Source organism: Garra rufa, chromosome 22 (assembly GCF_049309525.1).
Source record: "Garra rufa chromosome 22, GarRuf1.0, whole genome shotgun sequence".
NCBI classification, from domain to species: Eukaryota; Metazoa; Chordata; class Actinopteri; order Cypriniformes; family Cyprinidae; genus Garra; species Garra rufa.
Genome location: NC_133382.1, coordinates 3478376 through 3506136, shown reverse-complemented (window position 1 = coordinate 3506136; position 27761 = coordinate 3478376). Strand labels below are relative to the sequence as shown.

Sequence of the window (27761 nt, the reverse complement as noted above, 5' to 3'; positions counted from 1 at the left end):
AACTTCATATGTTTGATAATAGTGCTGGCCTGAACACATCTACAAGTCAATAATCAGTTATAGGCATAGCGCCACCAGCTGGCAGCAGGAAGTTTGGCACATTTAAATGACATATTTCTCCTATATTTACTGTATTAAAAGCATACTGCCCACCGTTAGCTGTTTTCCTAAAGCCACTGGTCAGCGGTGAGCCCGGGTGCGAGGGCCCTTTCATCGCTGCTTGCAGCTTTAATATAATGTTGTTTTTGTTTGTGTCACTGCAGTTCTGACTTAAAATGTCCATCAAGTGTCACTATGACTCTAATGACATTTTAAAATAATGTACTATCTGCACTACACCTAAACCTACTCGATAGTATGAACCAAAGTGAATCTAATGTAAAAACACAATCGCAAGCACGCCATTTTAGCTTGTTTTTTGATCTTTGATCTTTCATCGTGAGTCATGTTTTTCATGGGATTCGTACATCCTAATCCAATTCCGTGCCAGCTGAGCTACCGAGCAAGCTTATTACGTCCAATTACAAGTGCTCGCTGTTTTACCGCCGAGTGTTAATTTCAAAAAAGTTAATTGTTAAAGGTTATTAAATTGATTTTCCATTTTAATGAGTGAAATAAGTATTTGATCCCCTATCAATCAGCAAGATTTCTGGCTCCCAGGTGTCTTTTATACAGGTAACAAACTGAGATTAGGAGCACTTTCTTAAAGGGGTCATCATTATGGCTTGTCATCCCATGGCAGAGAGGGGCGGGGCTAGCAGAGCTCATTAGCATTTAAAGGAACATGCAACAGAATAGCTCGCTCTAAAAAGAGCTGATTTTGACCAGTTAAAAGAGTGTTTTTTACACTACCATTGAGAAATTTTACCAAAGTATGTTAGACTTCTCAATAAGACTCTAAAGAATCATATCAACTTGTGGAAAATGGCCATCCGATGACCCCTTTAAAGGAAGTGCTCCTAATCTCAGCTTGTTACCTGTATAAAAGACACCTGTTCACAGAAGCAATCAATCAATCAGAATCCAAACTCTCCACCATGGCCAAGACCAAAGAGCTGTCCAAGGATGTCAGGGACAAGATTGTAGACCTACACAAGGCTGGAATGGGCTACAAGACTATCGCCAAGCAGCTTGGTGAGAAGGGGACAACAGTTGGTGCGATTATTCGCAAATGGAAGAAACACAAAATAACTCAATCTCCCTTGGTCTGGAGCTCCATGCAAGATCTCACCTCGTGGAGTTTCAATGATCATGAGAACGGTGAGGAATAAGCCCAGAACTACATGAGAGGATCTTGTCAATGATCTCAAGGCAGCTTGGACCATAGGCACCAAGAAAACATTTGGTAACACACTACGCCGTGAAGGACTGAAATCCTGCAGCGCCTGCAAGGTCTGAAGTTTGTACTTATTGGTGCGTATTTTGCATCTCGCGAAAAAATTCCTACAGGTATGTTATCATCATGAAATCAGGTAGTCATATATTAAAAAGCAGAAGTTGAAAACAGAGACATGCACTGACTGCTGTTAGATTCATTTATATTGAGTGATTTATTTTTCGTGATCTCAATATGATATGGTTTATGGTCCAGCCATGGCCTACTCAGTGTCAGATCGATCTGTGTGGTATTTGTTCTCGCCTCTTTGCCTCGGGCTCGATCGCTGACGGCGGTTCAGATGATTTTAGCAGTGTATGTGACGCCGGTTTCACACTGCACGCGTAAGCAGGGCGTAAGCAGCGCGTATTTTTTTCGGCGCCCATGTTAACAGATTAGAGCATTCACACCGCACGCAGGGACGGCGCGGCAGCGCGTAGCAGGAGCAGAGCAGAAGCGTCAGTGCTGCGATCGTTTTGGCGCCGAGTCTATTTTTGCTGCGCCGCTTACGCTGGGTTAAAGCCACAGTGCATCGATCTTGATCAAAACTGGCCTGATTAACAAGAAAAATAACAATTTCACCATAAAATCATGTATCACATGTAACACAATCACGGTTTAAATGGCTCACCAGTAAAAATAATGTTTTTTTTTTTTTTTTTGTAAATAATGTCTAGTTAGCCTACTTGTTCATAACAATCACTTTAGCAAAGTTTGTACTATTTTCTGCTTGTTTTGATGTATACAAGAATAAATAAACATACTACTGCCATTAAAATGTTATTATAAAACATTTTAAAATACAGAAATAAAATAATTTTTAAAAGAGAAGATTCTGAAAGTACTGAAGGAGATCCTATAATTATTTAATATAGATTTACAGTAGTACCAACAAATTATATTTTTATATGATATGTTTTAGGCTAACATGTTTTTAAATATAATGGTTTCATTATAAACGTGGTGATTATCTCAAAGTTGGACAACCACCATAAAAAAATATGAAAATATCATATGAATCTAACCATGTCATGGCAACAAATGTAAAACAAATACCAAAATACCATAATTTTACATATTCTTTTCGTTATTGAAAAACTGTTGCTATAATTATCATAAACCTAACTGGTAATCATTAAGACGATCTTTGTCTAAAAATATATTCAATATTTTAGCGTTTCTAATTTGCTACTTAAATCTACAACATACAACATACCATAAATCAAAGCACATGACAGACAGTTCTTGGAGAACACCTGAAATGCTTGACTGAATGAACAATACTTGTCTATATTGGAAGTACACAAGCTGCGGTTCAGCTGCGCGCGACAAACGCTTCCAGTGTGAAAGGAAAATGGATGCGCGCCGCTTCTGCTCTGCTTACGTGCTGCGCACGCCCTGCTTACGCTCTGCTTACGCGTGCAGTGTGAAACCGGCGTGACACATAACAACTATATCTGCTGGTTGACAGATTAAACAACTACCTTTGATATTTCTCTCTGATCTGCTGACTCCTACACACTGAATTAAACGCTTGTCGTAGAAAGTCTGTTCATCTGAGATTGACTAGTTTGTCAGTGCTTTCTTGTTTTATTATATGTCTTTTGAATTCAGATGAACTCTAGAACTTGGTTATGCAATTATAGAGCATAAAATAGATGAATGTGACCCTGGACCACAAAACTAGTTGTAAGTAGCACGGGTATATTTGTAGTAATAGCTAACAATAAATTGTATGGGTCAAATTTACAAATTTTTCTTTTATGCCATAAAACATTAGGATATTAGTAGTAAAGATCATGTTCTATGAAATTTCCTACTGTAAATATATCAAAACTTAATTTTTGATTAGTAATATGCATTGCTAAAAACTTCATTTGAACAACTTTAAATGCGATTTCTCAACATTTGGATTTTTTTGCACCCTCAGATTCCAGCTTTTCAAATAGTTGTATGTCAGCCAAATGTTGTCATATCCTAACAAACCATACATCAATGGAAAGCTTATTTGTTCATGATGTATAAATCTCAATGACAAAAAAAAAAAACCCTTATGACTGGTTTTTGGTCCAGGGTCACAAATGTTAAAATAGTCAATTTTAATTAAGATTAAATAGATATTGTTGGGAAAAATCAAGACCTTTTTTTTTTTTGCAGATTTAACTTTTTTTATCTCTTTTTTTTTTCTTATATTGATTGGTAGATTCTAAAATCAATGTTTTTTTTATTTTATTTCGTAGTTAATATTAATATTTAAATAATTAAATAGTAAATAAATACTATTTAAGATTAATAATTTGTTGTTACAATTATGTGACCAGTTTTCTGACTTATTAGCAGATTTTAATTTATTTATTTTTATATATAACAAACTATGGTAGAAGCAAACCTTTTTTCTGAAAACCTTATTTCTAATAAATATTTATAGTTTCTAATAACGGCTTCTAATAACCGTTTATCACACATAATTACCATACCTTATAGTGTAGACTATATTGTATATATTATTAACTACAGTAGACAAAACATTTTAGCATATTATGTAACCGTAAATGTGACCCTGGACCACAAAACCAATTTTTTGAAATTTCTATTGATGTATGTTTGGTGGAGATACAACTATTTGAAAATCTGGAATCTGAGGGTGCAAAGAAAACAAAACATTGAGAAAATCGCCGTTGTTGTCCAAATGAAGTTCTTAGCGATGCATATTACTAATAAAAAAAAAAAAAAGTTTTGATATATTTGTGGTAGGAAAAATACAAAACATCTTCATGGAACATGATTTTTACTTAATTAGATTTTTGGCATAATAGAAAATGTGATAATTTTGACTCATGCAATGTATTGTTGGATATTGCTACAAATATACCCGTGCTACTTAAGGTTTTGTGGATGTTTTAGTAAACCAAAGTGTCCTCAGTGTAAAGGTGGATTGCATCTAACACTTCCTCACTGTTTAATTCTGTGTTTATTTTCTCATAATGTCCATAAAGTGCACTGCACTGGATGTTGCATTGGCCGCTGAGGTTAAATGCGAATGCAGTCGTGCATAGAGTTCGTTCCAGGTCTTTAATGGGCCCACTGGAGCTCCACGGCTGCACTTCTCAATCTGTAAACACAACCACATTTTTCTGCCTCCAAACCCCACGGGTGGGCCAAAATTGTGCCATTTGTTGTACTCCGTTGTTTGCAATTTAAAAAAAGAAAATCAATGCTTGTCTCCAGCTCCTTTATTGCGAAACAGAGTGGAGTGGTTCGTAAGGGCCATGGACGCTTGCATTAATATGGATAAGAGCACAGCGGCAGGATTGAGGGAGAAGAGCTATTGGACCTGGCATGGAAACAACCAGTTTGTTTTCTTTGTTCCGCTTCCTCTTGCTGCTCGTAATTAACCCCAAACACTGGGTCAATCTGAATAGTGTAATTAGCTGTGGGAGTTTAACCCTGACGTGACTGATGGGGAGTTTTTATTGGACTGGGTTAAGGATGTTGAATGAATTTGCAAAATTTGCAAAGTTTGGAGTTGTTTTTTAAAAGAAATTAATGCTGTTATTCATCAAGGATGCATTAAATTGATCAAAAGTGACAGTAACAACATTTATAATGTGACATGATTTCAAATAAATGCTGTTCTTTTGAACTTTCTATTCATCAAAGAATCCTGAAAAATTAAATGTTTCAATGTTTGAACATTGATAAAAATCAGTAATGTTTCTTTGAGCAGCAAATCAGCATATTAGAATGATTTCTGAAGGTTCATGTGACACTGAAGACTGGAGTAATGATCCTGAAAATTCAGGTTTCATCAAAGGAATAAATTATATTTTAAAATATATTTACATAGAAAGCAGCCATTTTAAATTGTATAAAATATGTCACAATTATTACTGTACTTTTGATCAAATAAATGCATATTTCGTGAGCAGAGGAGACATTAAAATCATACCAACCACAAACATTGTAATAATCTTTGCCAGAATGTTTAGTTAGTTTTAGAAGAATAAAAGATCTGTAATGCAATGTTGTGTACTACAGAATCTGCTAAATGTTAATTATTTTACCAAAATGCATGTTATTGTTTATTTAGTATTGACCTGAATAAGATATTTCACATAAAAGATGTTTACATATAGTCGACATGAGGAAATAGTTACATTTATTAAAAAATGACCCAGTTCAAAAGTTTACATCCCCTTGATTCTTAATACTGTGTTGTTTCCTGAATGATCCACAGCTGTGTTTTTTATTTAGTGATAGTTGTTCATGAGTTCCTTGTTTGTCCCGAACAGTTAAATTCCTACTGTTCTTCAGAAAAATCCTTCAGGTCTCACAAATTCTTTGGTTTTCCAGCATTTTTGTGTATTTGAACCCTTTTCAACAATGACTGTATGATTTTGAGATCTATCTTTTCACACTGAGGACAACTGAGGGACTCATATGCAACTATTAAAGAAGGTTCAAACACTCACTGATGCTCCAGAAGGAAAAAACATGCATTAAGAGCCGGGGGTGAAAACTTTTGAACAGAATGGAGATGTGTACATCTTATTTTGCCAAAATATCATATTTTATTTTTTATTTTTTTAGTACTGCCCTTCGGAGACTACGAAGATACTTACATGTTTTCCAGAATACAACTTCAGTTACATTTACCCTGAACGTCAAATTCTAAGTTTTCACCCCCGTCTCTTAATGCATGGTTTTTACTTCTGGGGCATCAGTGAGTGTTTGAACCTTCTGTAATAGTTGCATATGAGTCCCTCAGTTGTCCTCAGTGTGAAAACATGGATCTCAAAATCAAACTGTCATTGTTGGAAAGGGTTCAAATACACAAAAATGTTAGAAAACCAAAGAATTTGTGAGGCCTGAAGGATTTTTCTGAAGAACAGCAGGCAGTTTAACTGTTCAGGACAAACAAGAGACTCATGAACAACTATCACTAAACAAAAAAAACAGCTGTGGATCATTCAGATAACAACACAGTATTATAACACAGTATTATATAACATATTTTATGTGAAATATCTTATTCAGGTCCGTACTAAATAAACAATAACATGCATTTTGTATGATCCCTCTTATTTTGGTAAAATAATTAACATTTTGCAGATTCTAAACTGTATATACTTCTCTATTACTAACAGTACTGTAAGTAATTATAACTTCATATGAATATAATGTTGATTCAAGACTGAATTCATCTCACTTATCTCAATCATTTCTTCACTTTTGTTTTCTTCAGAAGTGTAATTAGTTTTTTTCGCTCTGAATTCTCCTGGCTCTTTCTTGTCCAGGTTGTAATGGAGAAGTCTCATTTTCTTCCGAGGATGAAACTAACTTTAGCAATCAGTTCAGCTCTTTTAGATGTCGTGCAATCAGCTGCACGATTGTGGTTGAACAACGCGGCTGATTACAGTGGCGCAGAGGCTTTGATAGAGCCATTAAACACAATAACCATTAGACCCACAGCAGCGCTGCTTAATTTCACTGTTTTCGCTCATTCTGTCTCGCCCAAAGGTTATACCGTAACAATATATTAGTTGTCACAGCATATATTGTTATTATATTATCTGAAAAAAGGAAGTGTGGGAGAGCAAAGCTACAAATGAGTTTGATGGTGTTAAGGGAGGATTTTTTCAGTCCTCTTTACCCGTCTAACTTTGTGTTGTTTTGGAAAGAAGAATATTATTTTGAAAGTTAAAGCATCTAGGTTCTATCCCGCTTTGATATTCATGAGCATAATGGTTTATAATCATATCAGAAACCACATTAAACACAGTAAAAAACTACAGTATTAGCTGTAAGAGTGACAGAAAAATGGAATTTGTGAAATATTCTTGGACGATGATCAAAAATTTATTTTTTTCTAAAATGAATAATGCTGATATTATTAATCTTACCATCAAAATTAAATGATTTAAATAAAAAGACACTAATATGATGATAAAAAGTTTTTTTTGGGGTCAGTAAGATATTTGTTTTATTTTTAATTTTTTTTATTTTAAAGAAATTAATGCTTTTATTCATTAAGGTTGTATTAAATTTATTAGACAGTAAAGACATTTATAATGTGACAAAAGATTTCTATTTCAAATAAATGCTGTTCTTTTGAACGTTCTATTCATCTGTGAATCCTGGAAAATAAAATGTATTACATTTTACACAAAAATATTGTGAAATATTCTTGGACGATGATCAAAAATAATATTTATTCTATAATTAATAATGCTGATATTATTAATCTCACCATCAAAATTAAATTATTTAAATAAAAAGACACTAATATGATAATTAAAAAGTATCATTTTGGTCAGTAAGATTTTTTAAAAGAAATTAATGCTTTTATTCATTAAGGTCATATTAAATTTATTAGAAGTGACAGTCAAGACATGTATAATGTGAAAAGATTTCAATTTCAAATAAATGCTGTTCTTTTGAACTTTATATTCATTTGTGAATCCTGAAAAATAAAATGTATAACATTTTACACAAAAATATTGGGTTGAACTGTTTTGAACATTGATAATAATCAGAAATGTTTCAGCATATTAGAATGATTTCTGAAGTCATGCTGAAGACTGGAGTAATGATGCTGAAAATTCAGCTTTGCATCACAGGAATAAATTACATTTTACAGTATATTCACATAGAAAACAGCTATTTTAAGTTGTAATAATGTTTCGCATTTTTCAGTATTTTTTGATCAAATAAATGCAGCCTTGGTAAGCAGAAAGACTTCTTTTAAAGACATTTTAAATTTTGCCAACTCCATTTTTTAGGAGTTTGTTTTATTAGGGCATTGCATGAGAAAATGCAATTATCACATAGAAATGAGCACAGATTGGCAAGGTTTCTTTTACCAGCAAAGGAGAGCAGGAAATGGAAACGCTAGACTGAAGCTGGAGCAGATGATTGAAGACGGCGTTGAAGAGAGAGGAAATTACTGCTGCTCCGCTTATATACAGTCCAGAACATTGATCCAAACGCCGTGATGAGGCATCAGGAGGCCCAGCGGAAACCTTGAGTCCTGGACATCAGCCGCGTGAGAAATCGTGCAGCGCGAGAGAGAACAAAAGCGGGAGACTGGGAGGTACGGAGCAGATGGGAGGTCGTGGAGAGTGTGACACGTGTGGGAGAGACCAGCCTGCCGTCCGGCCCATCGGTGACTCACGTCTCCACCGCAGGCATCGGCGCTCAGAGCCAAACGCACGAGCAGAACCACTTCTGTGTCATGCAGAGATGATTGTGGCCACAGAGGTGTAAGGAAAAGTCAATCGCGTCAGTAGATGAGAAGACTACCGAGACTCAATCTTCCTTTTTATACTCGGCTCAATAATTCACAGATGAACTCATGCATATTCTACAAACAGCCAGTATTATTATCATTAGAGAAAAAACAATCTTTAGCTACAATGAAAAGTTAAAACCACTAAATGAAAACTATTTTAAATCTGTATGTTTATTAGGGGCCAAGCACCCTTCTTCTTCTGTTTTTTCCACTCTTGAGTCTATGGCAGCCCATAGAACCGCTTGTGGGAAAGTTCTGAAATTTGGCACATAGATAGAGGACAGTTTCAACATTATCCATAGCAAGTTTGGAGTCTCTAACTCAAACTCAAACTCAAGACCATGCTGGCAAAAAGTTATGAAATTCAAGTTGATTACTCAAACTGCTCTCGTGTGAACATAAGGCAATATCTCTGCAACAGTTTGGCATATTGATACCAAAGTTGGTGTGTGTCCAAAATTTTACGCATGTTTATGCACCGTAAGGTCTACAAGGTCTTCTCTGAATCCCTGGCTCATGCACAGTCGAATGAACAAAAAATGTAAAGTTTAAAAATGTAAGGTTTTGTTTTGTTCACTATTTTATTAGTTCGAAAAACCTACTTTTTTGAAATCGTCATTGATAGTTTGTCTGATTTTCCCCAAAATTGGCTCAGATCATCTTCAGGCCATGCTGGCAAAAAGTTATAGAATTTTAAGTTGATTAGTCAAACTGCTCTCGAATAACATGCAAATGAATTTGACGAATAACATGCAAAAATGGATACAAGGCTATATCTCTGCAATAGTTTGGCATATTAAGGCTCAATTTGGTGTGTTATAACAACCATGCCCTGAGGCTACCTGCATGAGCAGAACCACTCAATGATTGACAGATGAACTCATGCATATTCTACAAACAGCCAGTATTATTATCGTTAGAAAAACAATCTTTAGCTCAAATGAAAAGTTAAAACCACTAAATGAAAACTATTTTAAATATGTATGTTTATTAGGGGCCAAGCACCCTTCTTCTTCCATTTCTTCTGCTCTTGAGACTGTGGCAGCCCATAGAACTGCTTTTAGGAAAGTTATGAAATTTGGCAAACAGATAGAGGACAGTCTCAACATCAACCATAGCCAGTTTGGAGTCTCTAACTCAAACTCTGTAGCCACCACTTTTGTTTTTCACAATTTTTAATAGTTAGTTAAAAACCTACTTTTTCTAAATCGTCCTAGATAGTTTGTCTGATTTTCCCCAAAATTGGCTCAGATCATCTTCAGAACATGCTGACAAAAAGTTATGGAATTCAAGTTGATAAGTCAAACTGCTCTTGAATGACGTGCAAATGAATTTAAAAATGTAAAAATATGAGATTTGTTTTTTCACCATTTTTAGTAATTTGAAAAACCTACTTTTTCGAACTCCTCCTAGATGGTTTGTCTGATTTTCACCAAAATTGGCTCAGATCATCTTCAGACCATGCTGGCAAAAAGTTCTGGAATTATGGAACTGAACTTGAATAACGTGCGAACGAATTTGACGAATAACATGCAAAAATGGATATAAGGCTATATCTCTGCAATGGTTTGGCATATTGAGACCAAACTTGGTGTGTATTATAACAACCATGACCTGAGGCTACATGCACAGTTTCAGCACAGATATGAAATATGGCTATTTTTGCTTATAACTTCTGAATTGTTTGGCCAAAAATCACAAAACTGGTCTCTTTAGGTTTGGAGGAGCATGCCAAATTTTTCAATACCAGCTATTTTGGGTGTCAGCCATTTTGAATTTGATCGTAAAATGCTATATTTTATGAACACATTGCTGTATCGTTTCCGAAACAGTGTCTTCGGCATCATGCCTTGATGCTACTCAAAAAGTTTTAGGCCAGTGCCAAAAAATTATAAAGAAATTTAAAAAAAATGCTAATATCCTTTGATCAAATTGGCCTATTGTATTGACAATGAAATGTCCTTGGGTCTTGCCGAGAAGATCGATGCCAATTATGCCAAAATTGTATTAAAGATGTATTAAAATGATTAATACTGAAATAAAATTTTGGATGAATGAGACATTTAAAAATAAATTTATAAATAATTACGTAAATGCTAAGAAAATTGACAGAAACACAAAATTACTCAAATTTACACTCAAATAATAAAACTAATTTAAATGAATAACAACTAATTCAAATTATTAATAAAAGCTACAGTATCTTAATGATGTAGTTTAATTTGTTGTATTTAGTGTAAAATGATGTTTAAATGTTTAATTCTGTCACCCTAACAGACATTCATTCATTCAGAAGCACTGTTTGATCAGAAACACTGCCCTTTTAAGTAACTTTCTGTTAGTATCTTGACTTCAGATAGACTACTTCAAATCATGAGTATCTTATAGCTTGACAAACTGCTTCCATTACTTTCCTTCTGCGTCACTAAATAAGATAAATAAACCAGTCTGGATCTTCCGGTCCTTTGCCTGAAAATAGTGTTTACTCATTCATTCTTTCTGTCTTCTTTTTCCATTTATCTTCTTCATTTCACTCTCCTGGTATAAAAGTTGAATTTTAGTCATGCCAGATTTCTGCATAATTGTTTCTTCTTCTCTTCATCTCAGTTGTGTTCATCACCATTTACTTTGGTAAACTTCACATTATTCTTCATTCATCTTCTGTTGAAAAAGCTTTCCGCATTCTCACCACTTCCTCTTTTTCCTCCATTTATATTTTCGTCATGTTTTATTGGACGTTTTGGTAAATAAGTCTCATTTATCACTCCTGCTTAGTGCGTATGCCTCCATTATGTTAGATTCCTGATATGCACGTCCTCATCCGTCACACCTCTTAAACCCGTGTGCTACGTTTCAATTAAATGCTTTGGAGTCTTTCTCTCACGGTGCTTGAGGGTTTGAGCATTATTTTCTAATAGCTGTGCTGTCTGTGTTCATGTAATATCAGACAAAATAGGTCCCAAATTTTAAATATTTTTAGCATTTTACATTTATGCATTTGACTGATGCTTTTTTGCAGCGCGACTATTATTGCACTGAACCATTCCCTGGGGATTGAACCTGTGACTTAGGCATTGTGAGTGCTATACTCTTTGAGCTACATTTTAGTTTTATGTAATAAAAATGTAATATTAAATTTTAACAAGGCTCAGAATTGCAAGATAGAATTGTGAGGTATTAACTCGGAATTATGAGGTCTTAACTTAGAATTGCGAGATATTTATAAACTCACAGCTGTGAGATATAAACTCAAATTTGTGAGATATAAACTCAGAATTGCGAGAAATAAACTAAAAAATGCGAGATATAAATTTGGAATTGTGAGAAATACATTTAGAAAAAATGGCAGTATATAAAGTCGAAATTGCCTTGAAATTTTTTTTAAAAAACTCGGAATTATGAGAAAAATACTTGGAATTGCAGTAAATAAACTTGGAATTGGAAGATATAAACTCTGAACTGCGAGACATAAATTTGGAATTGTGAGAAATACATTTGGAATTGCTGTATATAAACTCAGAATTGTGAGCTATAAACTCAGAATGGGAGAAATAAATTTAGAATTGCAGTATATAAACTTGGAATTGCAAGAAATAAACTCGGATTTGCAAGAAATAAATTTGTAATTGCGTTAAATAAATACGGAATTGCGAGAAATAAACTCAGAATTGCAAGATACAAACATAGAACTGCGAGATAAATTTGGAATTGTGAGAAATAAATTTGGAATTGCAGTATATAAACTCGTAATTGCAAGAAATAAACTGGGAATTGCAATATGAAAACTTGGAACTGCAAAATATTAACTCGGAATTGCAAGATGTAAACTCAGAAATACAAGTTATAAACTCGGAACTGCAAGATATAAACTCGGAATTGCAAGATATAAACTCGGAATTGCAAGATACAATCTTGGAATTGCAAGATAAAACTCAGAACTGTGAGATAAACTCGGAATTGCGTGAGGTTAAATCGGAATTGTGAGGTACTAATTTGGAATTGTGAAATATAAACTTGAACATGTGACATCTTAACTCAGAATTGCGAGATATAAACTCGGCATTGCGAGGTATAAACTCAGAATTGCGAGATATAAACTCGGATTTGCGAGGTATAAACTCAGAATTGCAAGATATAAACTCAGAATTGCGAGATATAAACTCAGATTTGCGAGGTTTGACTCGGAATTGTGAGACAGAAACTCGAAATTTTGAGATATAAATTTGGAATTGTGAGACATGAACTCATAATTGTGAAATATGAACTCAGAATTGTGAGATATAAACTCAGAATTTCAAGGTTTAACTTGGAATTGCGAGATATTAACGCAGCATTGCAAGATATAAACCCGTAATTGTGAGATATAAACTCAGAATTTAAGATATAAACTTATTGCGAGATAGTAACTCGGAATTGCGAGATATATCTAGAATTGTGAGATATAAACTCAGAATTTAAGATATAAACTTATTGCGAGATAGTAACTCGGAATTGCGAGATATATCTAGAATTGTGAGATATAAACTCAGAGTTATAAAGTATTAACTCAGAACTGCGAGATATAAACTCAGAATCGCAAGATAATAACTTAGAATTGCAAAAAATACATAATTATGAAATATTAACTTGCTATTAAGAGAAAAATATTACAATTGTGAGATAAAAAGTTACAATTATGTATTATGAGTTATATGAAAAAAATTGGCAGAGTTGCAAGATTTAAACAATTCAAAGAGAAAAGTCAGAATTGTAAGGAAAAAAAAGTCAGAATTCAGTGTTTATATCTCACAATTCTGTGCTTATGTAAAAAAGCTATAACCTATTTTATTTTTTATTATATGACAGAAATAGGCTTAATTTGAACTGAGCTTGAATTACTTAAAAATGCAGAAGGAGTTATTCAAAGAAGTACAGATTCTGAAATCTGATTACACTCCTTAAAGGAGATTACAATAAACGTGACGTAATTATATGATAGTGGACACCCATCTTAATAAACAATATTGATCTGAATTTAACCACGTCATGTAAACAAATGGAAAGGTCAGCCAGCTATTTATTATCATGTCAATTGTTATGAATATATGTCCAACAGGGGCACTTTAGTAGAAAAGCTGTCCATTTAATTACCTTAAATTATTATTTTATTATTATTCTATATTTCATTATTTTTTAAATTACTACCTGAAAATTATTTTTTAAGACCTTTGTAAAAAAATATATATTCTGTATCTTCATTGATTCTCATTTCCTACAAAAAATATCTAACATTTTTAAAACATTAATCAGATCAAATGAGTGCAGAATAAACTTTGTGTTGCAGAAGAATAGCAAACTTTTCATGTGCAAAGTGAAACGCAGATGTTTAGGAAAGTGCTGCGGTGAGCTTTTGTGCCATCTGGTAGTCTAAATGAGAATAAAATCAAGTTATAATCTGTTGTACACTAAATGTTTCTTTAATTCCATCTAGTAAGACAGAATAGAATGAGTGGAATGGAATCAAACATATTTTCAGAACAAATCAATGAAAATTTAATCCCTAGAGTATTTATTCCACCTGTGAATTGCACTTTGAGTCTCTGTGTACAGCAGATCTCGTGAACCGTGGCAGATGTTTTGAAGGTTGTTGCTGCAGTGATTCTTCTGCGGTTTGATTTGGCTCTGGAGCTTCGGTACTATTATGTGAAAGGGACTGAAAGCAAACACACACAGTGCCAATGCGCCACTCCTAAAACAGAGAGATGCTTGTGACTCAACCTTCAGTTATGAACAAATGTTTTCACCACCATCAGGTTAAACTTATGGGAACCACATTGTGAACCTTCACTTCTGTCTATCTTTGCTTTTGCGATAAAATGAACTGTGGCGGGAGTCCCGAGGAACAATCAGCGTCGCCCTGGCAACTCATCAGGAACACCTGCAACTGCTCAACACGGACCAATCGATCACGGCGAGATCTCCTTTATAAACGAGCCCCAAAGGACAGAAGGGTGAGAAGCTTCTCCAAAGAGCTAAAACGCTTACCGTCTCTCTCTATCGTTCCTTTCACAGACTCGCCGTGACGATTGGGCCGCACCCAGCCTGGACCGCTTTCACTCGGGGTGACCGCACGTTCCTGCACTCACCCCTCACTGGCCACAGTCACCAAAGAGCACGAAGGGACAGAGGATTCACGAGACACCGAGCACCGAAGACGCCACATCGCCCTTTCCCCGTATTATCTCCTTCACTTCTGCACTGTTGTCAATAAACGCACCCTCCGGGGCTCACCTAAACCTCTTGTTCTGTCGTGCTATTCCCCGCCCGGCCACAAGGTGGTGGAGAATGCGGGCAACGTGACGGGCCTGGGAAGCCGACGAACAAGACACTCTTTGTTTACACCGCCATCTTGCCTCGTCTCTCACTTCCGGTTTTTTCTGTTTTTCAGGCGCGCTCCTCCCCGGCAGAATGGAGGACATTGTGAAACAGCTGGCAGAGGTTAGCGTCCGCCAGCAACAGTGTTTTGAGCTTTTGACCGAACAACACGGCCAAATTCAAGGTTATTTAGCAGAACTACGACTACCAGCCGCTCAACATATTCCCCTACCTGATCCCCGCGTCACTGCTGCTCGGCTTTTACCCAAGCTAACCGCAGATGATGATATTGAGGCTTACCTCAAAATGTTTGAGTCAGTCGCTCGTACAGAGGGCTGGGCTAGAGGTACTTGGGCTGCGTTACTGGCACCGTTGCTTTCGGGGGAAGCTCAGCGTGCTTACTTTTCATTACCTGCGTCTTCTCAAAGTAATTATAATGAACTGAAAAGAGAAATTTTAGGCCGCTTAGGGCTATCAGCGACCACTGCCGCCCAGCGCTTCCATGAGTGGGAATTCAAAGCGCGGTTGCCAGTACGCACCCAAGCCGCCGATCTGATGCGGTTAGCCGAACACTGGCTGCTAGAGGACTCGCCATCCCCCTCCCAAGTCGCCGAGCGGGTAGTGGTTGACCGGATGCTGAGAGCGCTCCCGCGCTCGATGAGGCAGGCTGCCGGCATGCGGGGCCCAAAGTCCATCGCAGAGCTCGTCGAGGCGGTCGAACTGGCGGACGCAGCCTATCATCGGGAGGCCGGGGAGCGAGCGCCGCCTTTTCCCCGGAGGGTGCCCCAGGAGCGACGGCCGCCAGAGGGCATCCCACGACCAGTGCGCAGACCGTCCAGCCCCCGCGACGAACCGATGCCCACGGACCCACCGTCTCCGCCTGTGAAGCCTTGGATGGCGGGCTGTGTGGTTCACCGCAGGACCCCCCGTGGAGCCCCGATGACCACGGTGAAAATTCAAGGCCGCTCCTGTCAAGCTTTACTGGACTCAGGAAGTGCCGTGTCCCTAGCAAGGCCCGGCACGCTGGAACCCCGGCCTAGTCCCAAAGCTGTAATGCCCATTACTTGTGTCCACGGAGATACCCGCCAGGTATTTACTAATCTTCTCACCTTCCACAAAGGTCGTAAAGCCTGGACTCTGGAAGTTGGCGTCCTCAAGGACCTACCTGTGCCGCTGCTACTGGGACGGGACTGGCCGGGGTTGGAGGCCGCCCTAGCCGAAACCACACAGCCCGCCCGTCCACGCCGACGCCTACGTCGCCAGCCGTCGCGGGGGTCTGAGAGCCCACACAGCCTGCTGACAACCGACAGTGGGAGAGAGGGTGAGTCCCCCGCCCGTGATACTAACCTTTTCCATAATGTTTTCCAGCAGGTTACGGGTGGGGGAGACTTTGGAAGAGCCCAGAAGGAAGACGACAGGCTGAAACACTGCTGGCGGCAAGTACGCGTCCTTGAAGGCCAGGACGTCCTTCCGGCCCCTCACCCTCTCCCACACTTCGTCGTGCAAAACGGTCTGCTGTACTGTGTCGCGGAGCGGCGGGGGGAGGTAAAACGTCTTCTCGTTGTCCCCAAGGAGAAAACGGAGACAGTCCTGGAGCTGGCGCATGCTCACCCCATGGCTGGACACCTGGGCGCCCAGAATACCGTGCAACGTATCCGTGATAGATTCCACTGGCCGGGACTCGAAGCAGAGGTCAAGAGGTTCTGCCAGGCCTGCCCAGCATGCCAACGGACATCCCCACGGAAACCTCCCCCCAGCCCACTCATCCCTTTACCCATCATTGGGGTGCCCTTTGAGCGGATCGGGATGGACATCGTAGGGCCGTTGCCGAGGTCTGGCCGGGGCCACGAGCACATCCTCGTCATTGTAGACTACGCCACCCGGTATCCAGAGGCCGTTCCGCTACGCCAAGCCAACGCGAAATCCATCGCCCGGGAACTGTTCCTGCTGTGTAGCCGGGTGGGGCTACCGTCGGAGATACTGACCGACCAGGGAACGCCCTTCATGTCCCGGCTAATGGCTGACCTCTGCCGGCTGCTGAAGGTACGACAAATCCGCACATCAGTCTACCACCCTCAGACCGACGGGCTCGTCGAGAGGTTCAATCAGACCCTGAAGCAGATGTTGCGGAAGGTAGCTGCTGAGGACAAGAAAGATTGGGACCTCCTCCTCCCCTATGTGCTGTTCGGAGTCCGAGAAGTTCCCCAGGCATCCACGGGGTTCACCCCATTTGAGCTCCTCTTTGGACGACAACCCCGCGGCCTCCTCGACGTGGCCCGAGAGGCCTGGGAGCAGCAGCCGGCAGTCTACCGGACCGTCGTTGAGCATGTGCAAGATATGAGGAGTAAAATCGACCGCGTCATGCCATTAGTCCGGGAACATCTGGTGAAGTCCCAGCAAGCCCAGCAACGTCTGTACAACCGGGCGGCCCAACCGCGGGAGTTCCACCCAGGTGACAAGGTGATGGTCTTGGTCCCCAACGTAGCCTGCAAGTTCCTGGCACAGTGGCAAGGACCCTATACAGTGGAGGAACGAGTCGGCCCGGTGAACTACAGGGTAAGACAGCCCGGCCGAAGGCAGGCTGTACAACTATATCATGTCAATTTGCTGAAGAAATGGGTCGGGGACCGAGACCAAGTGGCCGCCCTAGCCGTCCAAGAGCCCGCGGTTGTGGACGCCAACCCTAACCTCTCGGCCGCCCAGAAGACGGAGCTGCGGCACCTGGTCGGTCAGTTCCAAGACGTCTTCTCCGACACCCCCGGCCAGACTAACGTCCTCTCCCATGACATCCACACTCCTCCAGGCGTCGTCGTCCGGCAACGGCCCTATCGAGTCCCAGAGGCCCGCCGGCAGGCTATAGAGCAGGAGGTCCAAAAAATGCTCAAACTGGGGGTAATTGAGCCATCCCGGAGCCCTTGGTCCAGCCCGATCGTCCTCGTCCCGAAGCCAGACGGCACCCTGCGCTTCTGTAATGACTACCGGCGCCTCAATGAAGTCTCTGCCTTCGACAGCTACCCCATGCCCCGAGTGGACGAACTCCTAGAGCGCCTGGGAAGGGCCCGGTATATCACAACACTCGACCTGACAAAGGGCTATTGGCAAGTCCCCCTTTCTTCCGAAGCCCGACCAAAAACAGCCTTCTCCACTCCGTCTGGCCACTGGCAATACCGGACCCTTCCCTTCGGCTTGCACGGGGCACCCGCAACATTTCAACGCCTCATGGATGTCGTCCTTCGCCCCCATCAGACATACGCGGCGGCGTACCTTGACGACGTAGTCATCCACTCGGAGGCATGGGAGGACCACCTGGAGCGGCTCCGCAGGGTGCTGTCTGAGCTCCGTCGGGCTGGACTGACCGCCAACCCCCGCAAGTGTCACCTAGCCTACAACGAAGCACGCTACCTGGGGTTCACGGTCGGGAGAGGACTCATACGACCACAGGAAAACAAAGTAAAGGCCGTCCTGGACACCCCCCGGCCCACCAACAAGACCCAGGTACGTGCCTTCTTGGGGTTGGCGGGCTATTACCGGTGTTTTATCCCCAGTTTCTCCTCTATAGCTGCCCCCCTGACGGACCTGACCAGGAAGGGACAGCCAGAACGGGTCCACTGGAATGATTACGCGGAGCGGGCCTTTACACGCATTAAGGAAGCCTTGACCACGGAACCCGTCCTGAGAGCTCCAGACTTCGGCTGTCCCTTCTTGCTCCAGACGGATGCCTCTGACACGGGGTTGGGAGCCGTGCTCTCCCAGGTCCAGGAGGGAGAAGAGCATCCTGTCATGTACATCAGCCGTAAGCTGTCCCAGGCCGAGAAGAAATACGCGGCCGTGGAAAAGGAAGCCCTCGCCATCAAGTGGGCAGTCCTGGAGCTAAAATATTACTTACTGGGTCGACATTTTACTCTCTTTACAGATCACGCCCCCCTACAGTGGATGGCCCGAGCAAAAGACACAAACGCCAGAGTCACAAGGTGGTTCCTTTCGCTCCAGGACTTCCACTTCGATGTGCGCCACCGAGCCGGCACCAGCAACACCAACGCAGACGGGCTCTCTCGGTCCTGGGCAGCATACGCAGGTCTGTCAGGGGTCACTTCCCCCCCACCCCCAGTCTCCCCCTTTTCTTCTCTCCTCCAGAACCAGGACGTCGCTTGGGGGGGGGAGTGTGGCGGGAGTCCCGAGGAACAATCAGCGTCGCCCTGGCAACTCATCAGGAACACCTGCAACTGCTCAACACGGACCAATCGATCACGGCGAGATCTCCTTTATAAACGAGCCCCAAAGGACAGAAGGGTGAGAAGCTTCTCCAAAGAGCTAAAACGCTTACCGTCTCTCTCTATCGTTCCTTTCACAGACTCGCCGTGACGATTGGGCCGCACCCAGCCTGGACCGCTTTCACTCGGGGTGACCGCACGTTCCTGCACTCACCCCTCACTGGCCACAGTCACCAAAGAGCACGAAGGGACAGAGGATTCACGAGACACCGAGCACCGAAGACGCCACATCGCCCTTTCCCCGTATTATCTCCTTCACTTCTGCACTGTTGTCAATAAACGCACCCTCCGGGGCTCACCTAAACCTCTTGTTCTGTCGTGCTATTCCCCGCCCGGCCACAGAACATACAGAATAGACTTGATAAATACTATTAAAAATTAAATGTGCAATGACTTGTTTCTCTAAAGATTGAAGTTTTCTTGAATAACTGTTATACTGGTGCTAGGTCAGACTAACTCTTCTAGTGTGCTTGTTCTGCTGCTGTCAGTCATGGAGAATCAATAGGATTGAGTGCTTTAAAGGAATCATTCACCCAGAAATGGAAATATGCTGAAAATGTATTCACCTTCAGGCCATCCAAGATATAGATGAGTTTGTTTTTCATCAGATTTGGAGATTTCATCACTTGTTCACCAATGGATCCTCTGCAGTAAATGGGTGTCGTCAGAATGAGAGTCCAAACAGCTGATAAAAACATCACAATAATCCACAACTATGGGTCAAAATTATCGATTTTTCTTTTATGCCAAAAAATCATTAGGAAATTAAGTAAAGATCATATTTCATTTTGTAAGTTTCCTACCCTAAATATATCAAAACTTAATTTGTGACCCTGGACCACAAAACCAGTCATAAGGTTAAATTTTACAAAACTGAGATGTATACATCATATGAAAGCCCATTAAATAAGCTTTCTATTGATGTATGGTTTGTTAGGATAGGACGATATTTGGTCGACTATTTGAAAATCTGGAATATGAGGGTGCAAAAAAATCAAAATACTGAGAAAATCACCTTTAAAGTTGTCCAAATTGAGCTCTTAACAATGCATATTTCTAATCAAAAATTACATTTTGATATGCTTACAGTAGGAATTTTACAAAAAAATCTTCATGGAACATGATCTTTACTTAATTTCCTAATGATTTTTAGCATAAAAGAAAAATCTATAATTGTGACCCATACTATGTATTTTTGGCTATTACTACAAATATACCCCAGCGACTTAAGACTGGTTTTGTGGTCCAGGGTCACATTTTTGATTAGTAATATGCATTGCTAAGAATTTCGTTTGGACAACTTCAAAGGCGATTTTCTCAATATTTAGACTTCTTTTTGCACCCTCAGATTCCAGATATTCAAATAGTTGTATCTCGTCTGAATATTGGCATGTCATAACAAATCATACATGAATAGAAAGCTTATTTATTCCTTTATAATTGACCCTTATGACTGGTTTTGTGGTCCAGGGTCACAAATATTCTAGAGTCTATTAACATAGTGTTGCAGTGAGGCTTGGTTTTGGAAATAAAATTCTTTTATGCTTGAAAAGAGTTTTTGTCTTTTTAAGAATTTTGAAATATTTGTACTTGAAAACAAGACAAGAAATACTGATTTTTTTTTTTTTTTTTTTTTTTTTGCAGTGCACATGTACTAACCATATCCTGGTTGCACTGCGATTGCGAGAAAGATATTTTTGTAATGTAAGGTATGATATTCAGCCAGTGTTGTATTGTTGGCCAGAGGGCTTTTGAAATGTGGCCTTTTAGTAAGAGTAACGCAAATCAAACATTCGATACAGCCTTCTTGCCTTAATGAATTATTTTTCGGCCTATGAAAGAAAATGAAGCATATCGGTGGACCAATGTTGATTGTACTTTTAAGAAAGCCTGGAAGCTGAACATGAAACAAACACAGCAGAGGGATCAAACGGCGCTCTTTCTCTTTCGTTCTCCTGTTCCGGACCCAGGGGGAAATAAACATGCGCACTGATATAGTACAAGGCTTATGACAGATTGCTAAATAGCACTGTTATGCTTTTTAAATGCAAATGAGGGTGAGTGAGTTTCAGAGGCGTGGAGAGAGCGACCCATTTTCAGAGTCTGTGATGATGAGTCAGGGTACGAGAGCGTGGGAGTGCGGCCGTATTTAGACCGACGGCAAAGAGATGCACATGCGAAAGCGTCGAGATCGGGGAGGAACTGAAGCAGAGGATCCGGCAGAATCACCAGATGAGGCTAGAGATTTAATGCAGACAGATTCTTTGTCTTTTGCATGCACTGAGGCAATTGCATGTGATTAAAAAAGCCCTTGCTGTGATAAATTTCTACCTGAAAACACTTGTTGCAGAGCTCAAGGTATGTATTTATTTGGTACAGAGCTGTGAAATAAGACTGCTAATGAACAATCAGAGGGCTGTTATTGCATAGGGTGGCCTTACATTCTTTATATTTCTTGGACGAACCTAAAATGTCTGTTTTAGCTTTGTTTTCCTATTTTTGACCACATGACCAATAGGCTCCAGGCACTGTATATAATTAACCAATTACACTCCAATTAACCAATTAAAAATAAAGGTGCTCCACAATGCCATAGAAGGATTTTTTTTCTGAATGGTTCCATAAAGAACCTTCAACATCTGAAGAACCTTTCTGTATCATAAAAGGTTCTTTGTGGCAAATAAGGTTCTTCAGATTATAAAAAAGTAAGCAACAAATGGTTCTTTAAAGAACCATTGACTGAATAGTTCTTTGTAGAACCAAAAATGGTTCTTCTATGGCATCGCTTGAAGAACCTTTTGAAGCACCTTTATTTTTAAGTGTATGGTGTGCAAGAGGGCAGGATATACAGAGAATAGCCAAGGATAAGAGGATATACAGTCTCCCTATTAATGCAAAATAAACCAATTTAGGTTGATAAGAGACAAACTCAAAGGTTCAAAATCATTTCACCATATTACTTCAAATATCTTCTGACTGAATCAGAATTTCTAGTATTTTTGTGAGCTGAAGTATTTTACCAATATGCTGCCAAAATCAAAGCTTGAGGATTTGACACAAAAGTGCCAAGGTCTGATGGCTTTAATGTGAAGAATTTAAGATGTAAATATTTGTATTGTTACATGTAAGGTGGCTAGTCTTTGTTTTAGTCTTTGTTTTTTGTGTTTGGATGACTTAGCAGTAGCAATATCACATCATATTGCAGTTTAAGTTACAATATACAGTGGTTGCTAAAATATTAGAACAGTATTTTCACCAAATAAAAATGGGTTTAAGATTTTTTGTCTTGTTTCCAGCCAAAAATATCTAAAAATTCATAAATCAAGGAGGATTTTCTAGACAAAACAAGTCAAAATTAAGTGCGTTTTAGCTTGAAACAAGCAAAATAATCTGCCAGTGGGGTATGGAAAATAATCTTTTTTTTTTTTTTTTTTGGGAAATAAAATTTCTGATGTATCTGATTTATGAATTTTTAGACATTTTGGCTGGAAACAAGACAAAAAGAAGAAAGAAAAGCAGTGATAATGACAAATGGGAACATTGGAACAAACTTCTATTAACTAAATTAAATCAACATTTGGTGGGACCATCCGTTGCTTTTGATGAAGCTTTTGCTCTAGGTGCACTTGCACATAGTTTTTCAAGCATCTTGGAGATGTTGCCACAGTTCCTCTGGATTTAGTCTGTCTCAGTTTGTTCTTTTTCTTCATGTTATTCTTAATTTGAGGTATTTTAGTTTTCATTTCAAGGACTTTTAGTATGTTTCTCTTTGTTTTCGTTTGTTCATATGTTCCCATTTGTCATTAGTTGTCATGGTTATTCATTATTTTACTAATTAGTGAATAATTTAGAACACAGACAGCTATGAAATTTCTGTCTGAGTGAATTTGCAGCACCAACCAAAATAAAGCTGCTTGTTTTGAAACTGCCTTCTTCATGAGCGGTGCTTTATACATCTTTACGCTGTTGACAATGGATAAAGGACCTTTTTTTTTTGCTAATGTGGCCATTCCTAATGAATCGTTCACTCAAAAATGAAAATTATGTCATCATTTATGCACCCTCATGTCGTTCCAAACCTGTATGCATTTTTTCTCCATACTGTGGAAGTCAGTTGGGACCAGTAATTGTTTGGTTACTAACATTCTTTAAAATATAATCAAAAAATAAAACTTTTTACATTGGCTCACAAAAAAAGTTTGTAAATCCCTGATTTAAGGTATATTCCATGCCTGTAGAATGAACAGTGCAGGATGAACCCGTAAAGGGTTACACTGTAAAAAAAAAAATCTGTCAAATCTACGGTAAAAAAAACAGCAGCTGTCCTTGACAGAATTTTACTGTAAAAAATATGGTAGCAACTTTTAGGTTTTACATTTTAAATTTACATTTAAATACCATAATTTCATTAACTGAATTAATGTTAATATACTAAATGATTGAAGTACTGAAATCTGTGTTGTACCTTTGTAATTCACTGATAACCACTAAAAGCAGGTGGTGATAGTAAAGTCACATGATCAACCAAAGCCCATCAGAAGCAGCTTTTAAATACTAACAAATATGGAAGGTGCACAGTGTCATTCATTCACATTAAAACTGAAATAATGCAATAAACATTCATGTAACAACATTAGATGTATCATAAATCCCTAATATACAAAACTGATAAGAAAAAATTAAGAATCATCATAGTTATTTCAACAAAAAAAAAAACATCAAATTTGAAATGTAACACAGGGAATTCTGGGAATGTCATTTACATTTATTCACTGTAAATTTTATGTTCTTTTTCTACTTCCGAAAACGGTATACTACCGTAAAATTACATGCAATGTCTAATACAGTTTTTCACTCTATATAGTAGAGGAACTTACTGTTAACCACTTAACAGGTTTTTACTGTAGCTTTTTTTTTTACAGCCTTTTACCGTTAAATCCACGGTCATTTTTTTAATAAACACTACATTTTTTTTAAAGGATCAATTCTCACTGTTAACTAGTTGCTTACTGGCAAGCATATTACTAGCATATTGGCAGTTTATAAGTACTTATAAAGCACATATTGATGCCTGCATGACCATTTTTAGATCCCTTAAACTATCACCATATCCAAATGTAACAACTACCTTACTAACTATTATTAAACTTTTATTAAAGCAAATTAGGAGTTTATTGAGGTCAAAAGTCATAGTTAATAATTAGCTAATAGTGGACCCAAAACTAAAGTGGTATTAACTGTAGTGTGAGCATATAATGCATATACTGTACACTCTCTGAGAAAAAGTGCAAAAGCTCACTGTGATGGTATCTTTTTAAAAGCTACACCTTTGCACCTTATTTGCTTTTAAATGGTGCATATAAGTACCTTAAAGGTACATAATACCAAAAGTGTACATGTTAGTACCCAAATAGTACATATTGCTATTTTTTAAAAGGTACCACCCCAGTGACAGCTTTTGTACCTTTTTTTCTGAGAGTGCAGCAGCAGTACTTCACAGAGAATGCTATTGAGAATGTTATTGAGAATGTGTGTGTGTGTGTGTGTGTGTACCTGGTATTCATCACGTTGTGGGGACCAAATGTCCCCACAAGGATAGGAATACCAGTAGATTTTGACCTTGTGGGGACATTTCTCAGGTCCCCATGAGGAAACAGGCTTATAAATCATGCACAATGAGTTTTTTTGATGAAGTAAAAGTGTGCACAATCTCCTGTGAGGGCTAGGTTTAGGTGTAGGGTAGGGTTAGGGCGATAGAAAATACGGTTTGTACAGTATGAAAACCATTACGCCTATGGAATGTCCCCATAAAACATGTAAACCAGTGTGTGTGTGTGTGTGTGTGTGTGTGTGTGTGTGTGTATGTGTGTGTGTGTGTGTGTGTGTGTGTGTGTGTGTGTGAGATAAGGATGATTATGAGACTCGGGATGTGTCTGACCCTGACTGTGTGACTCGATGTGTCATTGAATTTTATCACTGCTATGATTCCCTGCTCTCAATATTAACAGGAGGCTTTCATTAACCTGAGGTCAGGCTTCATGTGTCCCCAGGGCTTTTCTCATCACCCTCTCCGTCTCTTTCTCTGTCTGTCTATCTCCCCTCTCCTGAACGCCATTTCCCCTGGTTTTCCTTATTAGCTCCTTTTTAGCGTGACTGCAAATTCACCCTGGCAAAACCGAAAGCCATTTATTGATTAAACAGTCCTTGAAATGACCTGCCCTATAATACCGTTGCAGTTTTCTTTCTAGCTCAGTGATTCAACTGTGAAAAGGGACTAAAACCACATACATAATAATTTACATCCTGTATGAGAGATTGTGGTAATTTCCTGTAAATTTACAGTACAATTGCTGTCAGTTGTTCTCTTTTCGCAGGCCTGGCTCACAGAGATTCATGAGTTTGCTCAGCAGAATGTAGTGATCATGCTACTGGGTAACAAGGTGAGTGAACCTGCTGAACCTTATGCACTTATGCATCTATGGCATCCATTCATACATAATTTATATAGAAAAAACTGATTGGAAATCAAAGCTAATGTATAATGCATTGTTTACTGATTGATGCATTGATAGACTGATTGATTTTTCAGGCTGATGCTACACATGAAAGGATTGTGAAGAGAGAGGAGGGTGAAAAACTGGCCAAGGTTTGTGATGTCTAGACATGAAAACACACTTATGCAGTCATTTTGGTCACGTAGACATATGTTTTTTTAAATACTAATTTTTATGCATAAACCTTGAATGCATCTTTAAACCAGCATCACAGTATGTGCATGTATCTGTTTTCACTCAGGCATTTTATGCATTAAGCATTTAGCCTCTTTTATTGTTTTGGAGCGGTTGTCCCATTTAAATTATTCATGCATATGCGACATAAACACACTCTCATGTGCACTGATCTGAAGCACTGACCCCACTCTTTACAAATGCAGTGTGCATTATGTTTAATGTTAAACTGTGTCTGCTTTTATAAAGAAGGAAGAAAAGCATGTTTCTTTCTCTCTACAGGAGTTTGGCGTTCCTTTCATGGAGACCAGCGCTAAATCAGGTCTGAATGTGGAGTTGGCCTTCACTGCTGCGGCCAAGTAAGTTACTCATTTTCAGGCCCCCCCCCCCCCCCCCCCATTGCAGAATGGATTTATACCTGGTAACATGTTCTAAATGGAGCTGAGAGAATCTCACTCTTATTGGCAGCTGAAAGCATGATCAAATTAGCCCAGATATCTAATAAACGAACACGCAGTTATGAAATCAGGGCATCACATATTCTGTGTGGGGCGCTTGTGTGTACCGATTCATCTTTATACTGGATGGCATTTTAGAGACACATAACTTTAGCAGCAGCATAGCAACTGCGTAGCAACACAATAAAAAACACTCCAAATTCTTTCACTCAGAACACTTTATCAACCGCATAGCAACACACTAAAACACCATAGCAACCACATAGAAACACACTAAAAACACCATAGCAACTGCTTAGCAACTGGATAGCAATGCATTAAAAATCACTCCAAACACTGTCACTCAGAACACTTCATCAACTACACAGCAACACACTAAAACACCATAGCAACCACATAGAAACACACTAAAAACACCATAGAAAGCACATATCAACACACTAAAAACACAATAGAAACCACATAGCAATGCATTAAAAACCACTCCAAACACTGTCACTCAGAACACTTTATCAACCACACAGCAACACACTAAAACACCATAGCAACCACATAGAAACACACTAAAAACACCATAGCAACTGCATAGCAATGCATTAAAAACCATTCCAAACACTGTCACTCAGAAAACTTTATCAACCACACAGCAACACACTAAAACACCATAGCAAACACATAGAAACACACTAAAAACACCATAGCAACTACATAGTAACACAATGAAATATTTTAAAACACCGTAGTAGCTGCATAGCACCACACAACTCAAAACACCTTCACCTAGAGCACTTTAGCAACTGCATAGCAACACACTGAAACACCATAGCAATGCATTAAAACACTTTAGCAACAGCATAGCAACACACTAAAACACCATAGAAACTGCATTGCAACTCATTAAAGACACTCCAAAACACCTTTACCCAGAAAACTTTAGCAACTGCATAGTAAGTAATACAATGAAAAACCATAGAAACTGCATAGCAACCACATAGCAACACATTAAAAACATTTAAAAGACTTTAGCAACCACATAGCAACACACTGAAACACCATATAACACACTAAAAGACCATAGAAACCACATAGCAACACATTAAAAAACACAGAGCACATTTGCTCAGAACACTTTAGCAACCACATAGCAACACACTAAAACACCATAGCAACTGCATAGCAACGCATTAAAAAGACTTAAAACACCTTAACAACTGCATAGAAACACACTAAAACACCACAAAACTGGATAAAAACCACTCAAACCACCTTCACCCAGAACAATTT

The 27761-nt window shown here is 39.1% G+C and overlaps 2 protein-coding genes across 2 annotated transcripts in view; both read left to right on the top strand.

Moving 5' to 3' along the window:
• LOC141298182 (ras-related protein Rab-26) overlaps positions 1 to 26382 on the top strand; it is a 129067-nt gene extending 102685 nt beyond the window's left edge. Inside the window, exons 6-8 of the mRNA XM_073828694.1 lie at positions 25666 to 25731; positions 25881 to 25937; positions 26302 to 26382. Coding sequence (XP_073684795.1) covers positions 25666 to 25731; positions 25881 to 25937; positions 26302 to 26382 — 204 coding nt within the window. The remainder of the gene's footprint in view (positions 1 to 25665; positions 25732 to 25880; positions 25938 to 26301) is intronic.
• On the top strand, positions 14537 to 19550 carry LOC141297859 (uncharacterized). The gene is made up of 2 exons (XM_073828323.1): positions 14537 to 14880; positions 15094 to 19550. Exon 2 carries the CDS (start codon positions 15114 to 15116, stop codon positions 19380 to 19382), a length of 4269 nt encoding a protein of 1422 aa, XP_073684424.1. The 5' UTR covers positions 14537 to 14880; positions 15094 to 15113; the 3' UTR covers positions 19383 to 19550.
• Positions 26383 to 27761: the final 1379 nt, after the last annotated feature.

Excerpts from the sequence above, each read along its gene's own strand:
- LOC141297859 (XM_073828323.1), top strand. The coding sequence starts at position 15,114 with ATGGAGGACATTGTGAAACAGCTGGCAGAGGTTAGCGTCCGCCAGCAA.